This window comes from Macaca mulatta, chromosome 4 (genome assembly GCF_049350105.2).
Source record: "Macaca mulatta isolate MMU2019108-1 chromosome 4, T2T-MMU8v2.0, whole genome shotgun sequence".
NCBI classification, from domain to species: domain Eukaryota; kingdom Metazoa; phylum Chordata; class Mammalia; order Primates; family Cercopithecidae; genus Macaca; species Macaca mulatta.
The window spans coordinates 22,370,324-22,386,060 of record NC_133409.1 but is presented as its reverse complement, the minus strand read 5'-3'; the positions used below and the strand labels follow the sequence as shown (position 1 = coordinate 22,386,060).

The 15,737-nt window shown below is 37.7% G+C and overlaps 1 protein-coding gene across 1 annotated transcript in view; it reads left to right on the top strand.

Annotated features, from left to right (window-relative positions):
- The window catches only part of ROS1 (ROS proto-oncogene 1, receptor tyrosine kinase), a 144,274-nt gene that overhangs the window by 30,965 nt on the left and 97,572 nt on the right, over positions 1-15,737 (top strand). Inside the window, exons 11-17 of the mRNA XM_078001181.1 lie at positions 66-250; positions 1,107-1,204; positions 8,277-8,773; positions 10,162-10,374; positions 11,154-11,264; positions 12,308-12,486; positions 14,676-14,867. Of these exons, the coding sequence (XP_077857307.1) occupies positions 66-250; positions 1,107-1,204; positions 8,277-8,773; positions 10,162-10,374; positions 11,154-11,264; positions 12,308-12,486; positions 14,676-14,867 (1,475 nt within the window). The remainder of the gene's footprint in view (positions 1-65; positions 251-1,106; positions 1,205-8,276; positions 8,774-10,161; positions 10,375-11,153; positions 11,265-12,307; positions 12,487-14,675; positions 14,868-15,737) is intronic.

Genomic DNA, 15,737 nt, shown 5'->3' with positions numbered 1-15,737 from the left:
TTAATATAAGTTTTTTCTTCTGGTTGTTATATAATAATGTATGTGCACTTGCATGACTCTTCTAGGAATATCAGTTGATGTCCACCAGCAAATTGTTTATTTCTCTGAAAGAACTCTCATATGGGCGAAGAAGGCTGTGAACATGTCTGATGTATCTGACCTGAAAATTTTTTACAGAGGTTCAGGATTAATTTCTTCTATCTCCGTAGATTGGCTTTATCAAAGAATGTATTTCATCATGGATGAACTGGTTAGTCTGAGAAGTTAAAGAAAATAGTGATAGACAGCGATACTGATATGCATATCTTGGTATATTTAATACTAAACACAATCCTCTTATTCAATAAATACTCAAGTATTTTCTATGCCTTAGATACTAGGTTATCAATGAATCATAGATCTGGCCTATAGGAGGGTGTACACTTCACCTAGTGCTAGTCCCGACATAGCATTAAATGACCTTTATTTGTACTGTTTTATAGTCATGAGTTTATACTAAAAATAATTCATCTTCCATAAGATAGTGGCAGTAACTGTGTTATTATTAGGTAAGACTGCCAGTTATGATCAAAGTTAGCTGCAAGCATTTAAAATTATATCATACCCAGAGGGAAATTTAGTAGTTCTCCACAAACACAGTAGTACTGAACTTTTCGGAAGATCATTTCTTTGTTTTTTTTGTGTTTGTTTGTTTATTTTTGTTGTTGTTGTTGCATAAGGATTATTTTGACCTGATGAAGACACAGTCTTGACGTGTTTCAAATTCTACTTCTTTGGAAGGTACAGGCTTATCACAATAAGCAACAGCCATTGCTATGGTTGAAAGCCCATAAACTTAGATATAGCTTAAATGTTAAAAATAGTCGAATGCCTCTACAAGTCAGGAAAATAGGCACTTGTATTGCATTGATCTCAATAATGTATAAACTCATTAGGATATAGGATATAAAACTGCCATTTAAGGGCTTTTTTGTTCATTTGTCTTGGTTAGTGCTCACTGCCTAGTACAATTCCAGCAGAACAGACTCTCAGGGATGCTTGTTGACTGAATTTAATGCTGTATAGACAGATGCTAATCCTACCGGTATATTTTTGATTTTGTTTAGGTATGTGTCTGTGATTTAGAGAACTGCTCAAACATCGAGGAAATTACTCCACCCTCTATTAGTGCACCTCGAAAAATTGTGGCTGATTCATACAATGGGTAAGTGTTAGCCTTGTAAAGATGAATTCTCAATAAATAATCTTTGAGAAACTTGTTAATGAAACATTGTAGTACCAGATGAGCCTATCTATGCATCTTACTTTAGGTAAATTTAATTAAATTCAGGCAAAGTTTTCATTCTGTAGAGCCAGGAGGGAATTTTTTTCAAACATAAATCAACTCCTCTAAAGTAGTTATTCCTCTCTCCTTCACAGCCAAATATGGACATATGGGAAAGATCTCCCGTCTGGGAGTCAGGGGCCTCGGTTGTAGTCCTGGATTTGCCACTTCTTTATCATGGAATTCAGAGTCTCACTGCCCGCTTCAACACTACCTGTGATAAAGCCCCTTCATTCCACATGTTCCTTTTGCTGAGCCATTCAACTTTAGTTCATTTCTCTGGTCTGGTTCTCACATCTATCAAGAGGCTCTTTAATAAGAAAGCTGCTAGCTTCCACCTTAGGAGACAGGAGCTAACTGATAACTCTGCCTCCTACCCACAAATGATACGGACACATTGTACCGCAGTCTTGCTGTTAAATTGGAGTAGTACCTCAAGCAAGTAATATCATGTCTATGAGCATTGGTTTATCAATCCATATAGGGAAGGTAATAAAACTTACTCAGTCGGGTTATTTTGAAGACAAAATGAGGTATTTATTTTGAATGTATTTTGCGAACTCCAGATATACGTGAATATGAAGGATAAACACATAGAAAGTTATTTTGGAGTTATTATTTCTCAGATATGACCAGATAATAACAGATCAGTAACCAGTAGGCAAAGCCCATGTTTGTAAGATTAAACTTTTTTCTCTCCTGTAGGAATAAAGTTGCTTTCATTTTGAATGAAAAAAAAAGTACAGCTCGTAACATGTTTTTCACAAACAAAACCTTCTTTTAAAAAAGATTGTTCATTATTGATTTTAAAATCAAACTTTCTATTCCTATTCATTCACAATTTACTAAAGATTTATTTTAACTTCTGGTTTTGAATGAATTACTGAATTATGGAATATTTCAAAACGCTTTGTGATGTAGGACAAGGATTCTCTGGATCTTATCGTTTTCATATGTAAAGGTCTACAGTCCTATGAAATGTAACTTTGTTGTTGACACTTACACAAAATGACTCATTCTGAGGATAATGAACTTTACCCACTAATTGATCATTCAAATAGGATCAGTGAGGTCTTCAGCGGCTCTTTTTTTCCTATTAGGATAAAATGGATTTGTGCTTAGATTTTGCAATGTGACTAGAAATGATAATGATAATTAGTATTTATACTGAATGTGTGTTTCTAAGTGTATTATGTCCAATAATTCATTTAATTTGTATTCAACCTATGAAATAAGTACTTTTATTATCCTAGTTTTATAGATGAGGAGCAGGAAACACAGGTTGATTCAGTAATTGTCCAAGATTATACAGCTGTTTTGCGATGGAACCAGTGGAACCAGACAGGCCCTGGAACAAGAAGCCTTGCTCCAGGACATCTAGCTCCAGGGCCTGTCTCCTAACCATCTCTCTATAGCGTGATAGGAGAGTTTTTATAAAAATCAGCATGTAACTTTCAGCAACAGTTTGTGTATAGTAGTCCTAAAGGACATCAGATGTGTGAAACAGTGTATTGTCCTGGTATTAGACATATTTTCTCCAGGCGCGGTGGCTCACGCCTATAATCCCAGTACTTTGGGAGCCTGAGACGGGCGGATCACGAGGTTAGGAGATCGAGACCATCCTGGCTAACACGGTGAAACCCCATCTCTACTAAAAATACAAAAAATTAGCCGGGTGTGTTGGCAGTCGCCTGTAGTCCCAGCTACTCAGGAGGCTGAGGCAGGAGAATGGCTCGAACCCAGGAGGCGGAGCTTGCAGTGACTCGAGATGGCGCCACTGCACTCCAGCCTGGGTGACAGAGCAAGACTCCGTCTCCAAAAAAAAAAAAAAAGAAATTTTTCTTTTTGCACTGCTGAATTGTCTTCTCATTGACTTCAAACTTACTATAAAACCTCTGCTCTTCTTCCTACCACCACTTCCCCATCTTCTTCCATCCCAGCTTCTCCTCCTCACTCTGTTCTCCTCTTCCTATGCACCAGATCTCTTCACTTTCTTTCTATTTTTCTTTCTCTTCCTGTTTCAATATAATAATTGTAATCTTTACCATATATGTTTTTCCTTTTACCTACTTTGAAATTCCTCCAAATTCCATTAACAATTTTGAATTTGGGAAACAAAAGCAGAAAATTAAGAGCCAAGCTGTTTTTGCTTTTTGCCTGCTACAGTCCGTCCTCAGGGAAAATAACATAACTTCATATCTCAAAATGGAGCTTATATCTCAGGATATTATTCTAGCATAGGAGTTTTGAGAAAATTGATGAAGATTTGGAATAGTCATCAAGGCGAATTAGAGCAGAACTAAATAAGGACAAAGAAAATGATTTGACAGTTGTGATGAGAGGTTGGAATGTTGCCCGTTCTTGGGGTTGGGGTGAGAAGAATTTATCAAAGTATACTTCTGTTAGCACCTTTCTCCATAATCACAAATTGTAAATTAGCTACATCCACATTAATGGTTTTATGTTTTAGTTAAAAGTTTATTTACAAATTTCATTGTCAATGAAATATTTTGGCAGTATATTTTCTTTTTCATTATTAAGATAACCTGCTTCGTTACTTTGAGGTTTGATTTTAAATTGGATGTGCTTCTCCTCAGCAAATGTAAAAGAACAAAAATTATAACAAACTGTCCGTCAGACGACAGTGCAATCAAACTAGAGCTCAGGATTAAGAAACTCACTCAAAACCGCTCAACTATATGGAAACTGAACAACCTGCTCCTGAATGACTACTGGGTACATAACGAATGAAGGCAGAAATAAAGATGTTCTTTGAAACCAATGAGAACAAAGACACAACATACCAGAATCTCTGGGACACATTTAAAGCAGTGTGTAGAGGGAAATTTATAGCACTAACTGCCCACAAGAGAAACCAGGAAAGATCTAAAATGGATGCCCTAACATCACAATTAAAAGAATTAGAGAAGCAAGAGCAAACACATTCAGAAACTAGCAGAAGGCAAGAAATAACTAAGATCAGAGGAGAACTGAAGGAGATAGAGACACAAAAAACCCTTCAAAAAATCAATGAATGCAGGAGTTGGTTTTTTTGAAAAGATCAACAAAATTGATAGATTGCTAGCGAGACTAATAAAGAAGAAAAGAGAAGACTCAAATAGACGCAATAAAAAATGATAAAGGGGATATCACCACCGACCCCACAGAAATACAAACTACCATCAGAGAATACTATAAACACATCTACGCAAATAAACTAGAGAATCTAGAAGAAATGGATAAATTCCTGGACACATACATCCTCCCAAGACTAAACCAGGAAGAAGTTGAATCCCTGAATACACCAATAACAGACTCTGAAATTGAGGCAATAATAGCCTACCAACCAAAAAAAGTCCAGGACCAGACGGATTCACAGCCTAATGCCACCAGAGGTACAAGGAGGAGTTGGTACCATTCCTTCTGAAACTATTCCAATCTGTAGAAAAAGAGGGAATCCTCCCTAACTCATTTTATGAGGCCAGCATCATCCTGATACCAAAGTCTGGCAGAGACACAACAAAAAAAGAGAATTTTAGATCAATATCCCTGATGAACATCGATGCAAAAGCCCTCAATAAAATACTGGCAAACCGAATCCAGCAGCACATCAAAAAGCTTATCCACCATGATCAAGTGGGCTTCATCCCTGGGATGCAAGCCTTGTTCAACATACCCAAATCAATAAATGTAATCCAGCATATAAACAGAACCAAAGACAAAAACCACACGATTATCTCAATAGATGCAGAAAAGGCCTTTGACAAAATTCAATAGCCTTTCATGCTAAAAACTCTCAATGAATTAGGTGTTGATGGGATGTACTTCAAAATAATAAGAGCTATTTATGACAAACCCACAGCTAATATCATACTGAATGGGCAAAAACTGGAAAAATTCCCTTTGAAAACTGGCACAAGACAGGGATGCCCTCTCTCACCACTCCCATTCAACATAGTGTTGGAAGTTCTGGCCAGGGCAATCAGGCAGGAGAAAGAAATAAAGTATATTCAGTTAGGAAAAGAAGAAGTCAAATTATCCCTGTTTGCAGATGACATGATTGTATATTTAGAAAACCCCATCGTCTCAACCCAAAATCTCCTTAAGCTGATAAGCAACTTTAGCAAAATCTCAGGATAAAAAATCAATGTGCAAAAATCACAAGCATTCTTATACACCAATAACAGACAAACAGAGAGCCAAATCATGAGTGAACTCCCATTCACAATTGCTTCAAAGAGAATAAAATACCTAGGAATCCAACTTACAAGTGATGTGAAGGACCTCTTCAAGGAGAATTACAAACCACTGCTCAACAAAATGAAAGAGGACAAAAACAAATGCAAGAACATTCCATGCTCATGGATAGGAAGAATCAATATTGTGAAAATGGCCATACTGCCCAAGGTAATTTATAGATTCAATACCATCCCCATCAAGCTACCAATGACTTTCTTCACAGATTTGGAAAAAACTACTTTAAAGTTCATATGGAACCAAAAAAGAGCCCGCATTGCCAAGACAATCCTAAGCCAAAAGAACAAAGCTGGAGGCATCACGCTACCTGACTTCAAACTATACTACAAGACTACAGTAACCAAAACAGCATGGTACTGGTACCAAAACAGAGATATAGACCAATGGAACAGAACAGAGCCCTCAGAAATAATACCACACGTCTACAAACATCTGATCTTTGACAAACCTGACAAAAACAAGAAATGGGGAAAGGATTCCTTATTTAATAAATGGTTCTGGGAAAACTGGCTAGCCATATGTAGAAAGCTGAAACTGGATCCCTTCCTTACACCTTATACAAAAATTAATTTAAGATGGATTAAAGACTTAAATATTAGACCTAAAACCATAAAAACCCTAGAAGAAAACCTAGGCAATACCATTCAGGCCACAGGCATGGGCAAGGACTTCAGGTCTAAAACACCAAAAGCAATGGCAACAAAAGCCAAAATTGACAAATGGGATCTAATTTAACTTAAGAGCTTCTGCACAGCAAAAGAAACTACCATCAGAGTGAACAGACAACCTACAGAATGGGAGAAAATTTTTGCAATTTACCCGTCTGACAAAGGGCTAATATCCGGAATCTACAACGAACTCAAACAAATTTACATGAAAAAAACAACCCCATCAAAAAGTGGGCAAAGGATATGAACAGACACTTCTCAAAAGAAGACATTTATGCAGCCAACAGACATATGAAAAAATGCTCATCATCACTGCCCATCAGAGAAATGCGAATCAAAACCACAATGAGATACCATCTCACACCAATTAGAATGGCAATCATTAAATAGTCATGAAACAACAGGTGTTGGAGAGGATGTGGAGAAATAGGAACACTTTTACACTGTTGGTGGGACTGTAAACTAGTTCAACCAATTGTGGAAAACAGTGTGGCGATTCCTCAAGGATCTAGAACTAGAAATACCATTTGACCCAGCCATCCCACTACTGGGTATATACCCAAAGGATTATAAATCATGCTGCTATAAAGACACATGCACACGTATGTTTATTGTGGCCCTATTCACAATAGCAAAGACTTGGAACCAACCCAAGTGTCCATCAGTGATAGACTGGATTAAGAAAATGTGGCACATATACACCATGGAATACTATGCAGCCATAAAAAAGGATGAGTTCATTTCCTTTGTAGGGACATGGATGAAGCTGGAAACCATCATTCTCAGCAAACTGTTGCAAGGACAAAAAACCAAACACCACATGTTCTCACTTATAGGTGGGAAATAAACAATGAGAAAACTTGGACACAGGGTGGGGAACATCACACACTGGGGCCTGTTGTGGGATCGGGAGGGGGAGGGATAGCATTAGGAGATATACCTAATGTAAATGACGAGTTAATGGGTGCAGCACATCATCATGGCACATACATACATATGTAACAAACCTGCACATTGTATACAGGTACCCTAGAACTTAAAGTATAAAAAACAAATAAATTGGATGTGCTTCTCTAATTCTTCCATTGGCTTCTTTCTCCTGATTGCTGGATTGTCCTGCTTCAGTCATGTGTGGGGTATTTCTTTGTGGTTTATAAAATGGTAGCTGTATTGCCTGAATCAATTGTAGATTAAAAAAAATTAGTCCACTGCAAATGCAAAGTAGCCATGCTAGACAGTTATAGCAAAATGATAACTGTACAATTAAAAATGGTTTAAATGTTTTACTTTCTTCCATTTATCACTCAGAATGCATGAGAAAATTTACTGATAAAATTAGACTTAAGGATGTATGTTTTTTGGAGGAAAATGTTTGATAGTAATTACCATATTTAGCCATGTGATTTCTATATAGTATGTTTTCCTTTAAAATTTTGGAAAACCCTTCCTGGCCAGGCTTGGTGGCTCATACCTGTAATCCTAGCACTTTGGGAAACCAAGGTGTGCAGATCACTTGAGCCCAGGAGTTCAGGACTAGCCTGGGCAACACAGTCATACCCTGTCTCTGCAAAAAATACAAAAATTAGCGGAGCATGGTGGCACACCTGTGGCCGTAGCTACACGGGAGACTGAGGTATAGGAGGATCACTTGAACCCAGAAGGTTGAGGCTGCAGTGAGGTGTGATTGGGTCACTGAACTCCAGCCTGGGTGACAGAGTAAGAACTTGCCTCAAAAAAATAAAAGACCCTTCCTGTTTTTGAAATTTTTGATTTCTTTAAAAAGTCACTTATAATAATTAAGAGACTAAGCATTACAAGCGAGGCTGAAATTTTCTAATGTTCCAACCTGTAACTTAAACAAATAGAGTATATCTTAGGAAATTACTTTTTTGCACCTTGGAAAACCCTGTTCTTAGCAACATCAGAGATACATACTGATTGTGCAACAGAATAAAGCAATTAGCCGAGGAGGTTACTCATCCACCTTTGGACTGAATCTCATGAGGTTTCTTTTGTTCCTATGTCAGGTATGTCTTTTACCTCCTAAGAGATGGCATTTATAGAGCAGACCTTCCTGTGCCATCTGGCCGATGTGCAGAAACTGTGCGTATTGTGGAGAGTTGCACGTTAAAGGACTTTGCAATCAAGCCACAATCCAAGCGAATCATTTACTTCAATGACACCGCCCAAGTCTTCATGTCAACATTTCTGGATGGCTCTGCTTCCCATCTCATCCTACCTCGCATCCCCTTTGCTGATGTGAAAAGTTTTGCTTGTGAAAACAATGACTTTCTTGTCACAGATGGCAAGGTCATTTTCCAACAGGATGCTTTGTCTTTTAATGAGTTCATCGTGGGATGTGACCTGAGTCACATAGAAGAATTTGGGTTTGGTAACTTGGTCATCTTTGGCTCGTCCTCCCAGCCGCACCCTCTGCCAGGCCGCCCGCAGGAGCTTTCGGTGCTGTTTGGCTCTCACCAGGCTTTTGTTCAATGGAAGCCTCCTGCCCTTGCCATAGGAGCCAGTGAGTGCTCTGTCCCCAGGGTGGTTACTGGCCTTGCTGGAATAAGAGGAAGATTTGAACTGCTTGGTGTTGTGATTCAATTTTGAGAACCCCATGTGGCTATTCAGTCATCAACCAGAAGCAGCTACTTAGCTAAAAAAAAAAAAAAAAAAAAAAAAATTTATACATTTGTCCTATGTTTATTAGTTTTACAGTAGGAGAATCTCTATACTTCTCATGTATATCCCAATAGAATAATTTGAACATTTATTGAGTGTCTGCTAAGATCCAGGCATTGACATTCTATTCAGAACAAATAGCCAGGGAGATAGAGTACTTGGGTTGAGATTTTTTGTGCCGTCGAAAGCTTGCATGAATTTCAGCAATTCCCTAAAACTCTCTGAACTCGAATACCCATCTCTGGAGAGAGGTAGTATGTGGGTGGATAAGCAGGTGGGCTCTGGAGTCAGCCTGCATGGATTCAAATACTTTTCTTGCCATTTGTTAACAGAATGACCCTGGGCAAGTTACTAAACCACTCTGTGCCTCAATTTCCACATCTGGAAAGGGGGAATATTTATTATATCTTTTAATGGAACTGTCGTACAGATAAAATTAAAATACATAAGTAGGGCACTTAGAACAGTATCTAGCACAGAGGTCAGCAAACTTTTTCTGTAAAGGAAGGACCAGATAGTAAATATTTTTATTTACTTTGTGGGTCAGATGGTCCCTGTCATAGCTACTCAACTCTGCCATTGTAGTGTGAAGACAGCCATAGATAATATGTAAATGAGTAACTGTGGCTGTGTTCCATTACAACTTTATTTACAGAAACAGTGGGCCAGATTTGGCCTGTGAGTGGAGTTTGCCAACCCCTGGTCCCCTAGGCAATAGTAAGTATCTAGAAAACATCGGCTGTTTTTTGCTTTAGAACAAAGTTAATTATGTCTGTTTGCTGCGTGTCTCAAAGATGGCTGAAAATGAATAGGTAATTTTTTTTTTTTTTTATTGATTGGGCGTCTTGGAGGAAGGTACTATACAAACAGTGGTAATTACATTAGAGATTCATCATTAAGCATTTTTTATCAAGAGCCTGATTATATCTGTTATTGTTGTAGAGAACCCCTCCGGCAATTGTATGCACCAAGCATGTAGCTTTGACTGAAGTACAGTCCCATTTGTCAGAAATGCTGTCTCCTTCAGTGCAGCCAAATGAGTGGCATGAGGAATGAACACTGTCCTAGCCTCATCAACAAATTATCCCTGGTGGTTATCGAGGTAGCGGATATTACTGCCCAATTGCTCTCCCATTTGAGATGAGGCTGTAGGTGAATTTATTGAGAATCCTTGGTTTGCCCTTGCAGATGTCATCCTGACCAGTGATATTATTGAACTCTTTGAATTAGGCCCTTCTGCCTGGCAGAACTGGACCTATGAGGTGAAAGTATCCACCCAAGACCCTCCTGAAGTCACTCGTATTTTCTCGAACATAAGTGGAACCAGGCTGAATGTACCTGAGCTGCAGAGTGCTATGAAATACAAGGTTTCTGTGAGAGCAAGTTCTCCAAAGAGGCCAGGCCCCTGGACAGAGCCCTCAGTGGGTACTACCCTGGTGCCAGGTGAGAAAATGTTCTGGATTTAGGGAGTGGCTCTCACAAAAAGAGGACTAGCTGAGTGTCCTTTAAATTTCCTTGCCTTGGATGTAAAGAAATGAGAATGAGGGTGTACTGACCTCTTGAGTATGTGTTTGAGTAAACACATATTGAGTTTGTATTTATTTTCTGAGATTAGGAAAGCAAATAAGGCGCCGTGTGATATTTAATTAGTGTTTCTAACCTGCCATTTTAAACTTTCCACGATATTTTTAAGGAAACACTATAATTGATTCTTTACAGGTTTCTTCTTTCTCATGGTATATTAAGCAGTGGCATTCCTGAACTCTGAGGGTCTAGCTGAGAGAAGTTGAGGGGCTGTAAATTGTGCTGAATTCCATCCTCTTGGCTGAAAAGACATGGAAGAATAACTATACCATTTACATTACTATTGTTATCACAATCTTTTCTGGATGCTCTGAATGGGACCATGACAAACAGTAGTCAAAGCCCCCTCAAAAATAATTCTACAATGATCAAGACACTGTCATAGAGGCAATCTCACCGTGCGTTTTTCTTCACATTTCAAAAAATTATGTGAAAATCAGAAAGTATGTTTAATGGGATCGTTCTTGTTACACAGATAACAATCACTCATATCCTTTTATAGAACTTTTCAAAGTGTTGACATTCTTTTACTTTATAAAGAAAATCATAAGATGTAAGACATAGATATAAGTATATAAGATATCTTTAAAGAGTTTGCTTTCCCTGATGTTTCTTTTAATTTCTTTTTTACTAAACAGCTAGTGAACCACCATTTATCATGGCTGTGAAAGAAGATGGGCTTTGGAGTAAACCATTAAATAGCTTTGGCCCAGGAGAGTTCTTATCCTCTGATATAGGAAATGTGTCAGGTAAACACCAAGTCCCCTGTTCACTTGAATGACAGATTTCTCCTCAAAAGGCTTCCCATGTCATTCAATAAATCAAAAGAATAGGGTATTTTGGTATTAGGTCAATAGTGAAAGGAAAAAATATTGACTCGACTCTACTTCCAGTGATTCTGTTAAGAAAATGTCAGTTCTTACACAGGAATGCTATTTATTAAGTCACAAAATGTGAGGTTGTTTCTAGTTTTATGCCCACCAGGATGGCTTTGATATAATGCTCATGGATTAATCTACCAATGTCATCTCACATTAACAGCCTATCTTGTTCCACTAAGGCAGTTATACTTAAGTAATTTACTATGTGTTTGCTATAAGACAGGAGCAGAAACTGCTGCATGGAATTCTAAATAAGGTGTAAGGAATAATTGGTTGAGAAAGAGGATTATTAAGTAATGAATGGGTAATTTGCCTGGAAGGCATTAGAAAGAAGAAAAATCTTCATTCTGGGGTGTTGTAACAGTGATCTTGCCTGAAGATGACATCTTCTATAGTTATCTAATTGTTTATTGATTTATGTGGCCATTAAAAGTACAACAGCATTTCCAACCAACATAGGAGCCAAATGTAGGTAATGTAGCACCAATGGAGAGAATGCCACTCTGGCATTGGCTGAGTCTGGGCTTCCTCTTAATGTACCTGTGAGCCCTCAGGCAGAACACATGATCTCACCTTTTCTCAGGTTAACCATCTCTCAGGTTAACCATCTCAAAAATGGGAATACTTCCTACCTCATATCTTTGTTTTAGGAAATAAGTGAGATCTGTAAAGTGCCTGGGACAATGTTTGGCAAAGATGAGATGCTTGATGTGTATCCACTGTTCTCTCTAGTTCCAGAGGTTAAGATTTTGGGAAACGTTATTGAAATATTCTTGACAGATCAAGTTCTAGTGAATATGTGTCAGTGTGTTCTTTAAAATTATGTTGAGGTGCAGATGTGATTTGTTGACTCATTATGTTTTCGTTGGTATGTATGAAAAATAACTGCTAATCATTCACTCTATTTTGAGACATGGATTGGTATAACAACAGCCTCTACTACAGTGACACGAAAGGTGACGTTTTTGTGTGGCAGCTGAATGGGATGGATATCTCAGAGAATTATCACCTACCCGGCATTGCAGGAGCAGGGGCTTTAGCTTTTGAGTGGCTGGGTCACTTTCTCTACTGGGCTGGAAAGACGTATGTGGTAAGTTAAAGCATGGCATTCTGGGTGCTCTGGAACAATACTTATCCACTTCTGTGACTTGTACACCAATTTCATGTTTTGTTTTGTTTTGTTTTAAATACTTGTGTACCACCTATGCTATTATTTAATGTTTATCTTTAAACAAACTCACTTAAAAATTTTTTTTGTTTGTTTTTTTGAGACTCAGTTTCACCCTGCTTCTCAGGCTGGAGTGCAGTGGCGTGATCTTGGCCTCCGCCTCCCAAGTAACTGGGATTACAGGCACATGCCACCATGCCTGGCTAGTTCTTGTATTTTCAGTGGAGATGGGGTTTCACCATGTTGGCCAGGCTGGTCTCGAGCTCCTGACCTCAAGAGATCTGCCTGCCTCAGCCTTCCAAAGTGCTGGGATTACAGGCAAGAGCCGTCGCACCCATCCCCATCTCACTTTTAAAATGTGTTTTTGTATAAATTAAATTTGTTATCGCTATTTGTTGAATTAGCTATTTTTTCCCCAATAATAGTTTAAAGTAAATACATGGAAATGCTCACCTGAGCATTGGTGTCTTGGCAGGAACATGGCATGCTCCAAAGGCATGATTCAAGGAAACTAAATAAAGAGACAATTTTCAAAGGTGTACACAGGGCTAGAGAAAATAACCAAAAGATCGTGAAGCATCCTCATGGTTTACAAGTGTGGGAAGATATAAGTCTAGGTGTGAAGAGGCAAGGGGAAGAAGTGGAAGAACCTGGTGAGGGCTGTAGCTGTGAGAGAGTAGCTGATATGGACTGTGACTTTAGGCACACAAGCTGGCCACTATCAAGATGTATGGTCTGGCAAGGAGCCAGCTAAAGGAATAAGAACCCCAACCCCTCCTTCCTCCTGCCCTCTGATCTGCCAGTGCTTCCATTGGCTGAACCTCACCAGAAGCCAGACAACAACCCATTAGCCTAGCAGATAAAGTCCATAGATGTTGGCCTATGGGGGCACAGAGTAGGGTGGAGAAGGTTGGAGATTAGACCTCGAGGCAAAATAAAGACATCCAGCACACCTGTGGAGTGATATATTTTGAAGAGAAAGATGATGGTTAATGACAAGAACATTGGCCTGACAGATGAAGAAATATGATATTGAAATCATTTTTCATCAGGAAAGTGCTTGCTGTCCATTCATTTATTTGTCCAGCGATCATTTATCTACTACCAATGCGTTGAAATTCTTGAAAGAAGGCAAAGTAGGGAATATAAAATAAATAGCCGACATGTCCCTGCTCTTTAAAAAAAACAGCTTTGTTATGATATAATTCACATAATGCAAAATTCATTCTTTTATTGTGTAGAATTCAGAGATTTTTTTGTGTGTCCAGTGTTGTGCAGCCACCATCAGTTGTCCCTGCTCTTCTGATGAGATAAAACACATATATGAAATAAAGAAGCATGTGAAGCAATGTATTTAGAGACAAAGTAATATGGTACAATCTGAATTCATAAGTGCCAAAGATGTGCAAGCAGAATGAAATTGAGTGGGGTTAGTCAGAAAACACTCCCTCAAATGGGTTAGTTTAAAAATGCTTTTGAAAAAGGAAATGGAAGAGTGGACATAAAAACCAGTTTTAAGTATTTTCTCTATCTCTTACAAAAGTGTTTAACTTCAGGACAAATTGTTTAACTTTAACTCACTTTACCTGTGAAAAAATAGGGAATAGAAATCCTTCATAAGCTTAATGTGAGGATTAGAAGAGTTTATATTTTAAAGATAAAAAAGTACAGTGCCTGGCACATTATTGATACTCAATCATGAAATATTAGGGAACTATACTGATAGAGAGGAGCAAGTAGAGATGTCATCATGTATAAGGACACATACATCTTTTTTTACATATAATCAAATATATTCCTATCCAGCAGTGTTCACATTGTCTGGATGTATTATTAGGAAAAGTAGTTATTTTTATGCGAAATAAATTTATTTCCCTTCTCTTTGGAGGCATGAAAACAGATAAACCCTGTGAGAGCAGATGCCATGTCTGTTTGCCTGTTGCTATGTTTCCAAGGCTTATCACACTACCCAGCACATAGTGCCAATCACTATTCGTGGTTGAATGAATGAATGGATTAATCAAGCAATTTATTAATGATTGCAATAAACTATTCAGAAATAATAATGTCATTTGAAAGCCATTAACTGGCCATACAATTATGTTTTTTAGATACAAAGGCAGTCTGTGTTGACAGGACACACAGATATTGTTACCCACGTGAAGCTATTGGTGAATGACATGGTGGTGGATTCAGTTGGTGGATATCTCTACTGGACCACACTCTATTCAGTGGAAAGCACCAGACTAAATGGGGAAAGTTCCCTTATACTACAGGCACAGCCTTGGTTTTCTGGGAAAAAGGTGACAAATTAAAAGATCTGATCATTTAGTAATACTAAATAGCTCTATATTTATGATAATACTGTCTCTCGCTTGTTGTGAGTACTTAAAGCAGACTTCTAAAGGAAATACTGTTTTGGTAAGATCTTGATTTAACCAAGCTTTCTGTTATTTGAAAAAAAAAGCCTTATTTGATGGTCATAATTGAAAACCTTATTTGATGGTCATAAGTGATTATATAAGTTCAAATGTACTATGGAGATTTTTTTTAGTTGCTTTATTTTGAGTGAACCCAACTTAAAAGTATTTTAATTTATAACTGTTTTTATAGTCTTAAGGACTTCTGTTGAATATTTTAGAAGCTTTGAATCAGGTGGTGATTAGGCATTTTACTGTTTTCAATCAGTTTTGGGTACTGACTGTTCTAAAAACTGTTTCTAAAAACTAGGAAAATTATTTGACTTCTATGTGTTTCTTTCCTTATCTGAAAACTGGGACTATTAACTATTATTCTACCTCCTAGATTTTTTAAAATAAAGATTATATGAGATTATTCATGAGAAGGAGTGGGAATAGTTCCAGGTACAAAGTAAATACTCAGTAGTTAAGCTCTTATTATTATTACTCAGCCTGCAAAATATGCCAGATACAGGAATGTTTCTAAAGCAAATGTTACTTTTACATCCTCAGCTTCTACAGCAATACCCATTTTTGTTGAATCTGTTTAGCTACCCACCAGGTATCCATCTAAGTTTCTAAATTTTAATTTTTTCTGATCATAATGGTGACATATTTCAACTATAGAAAACTTGAAAATTGCAGGAATGCGTTAAGAATAAATAAATTATTCACACTATTTCTACCTAATACATCCCTTAAGATTTCTTAAGT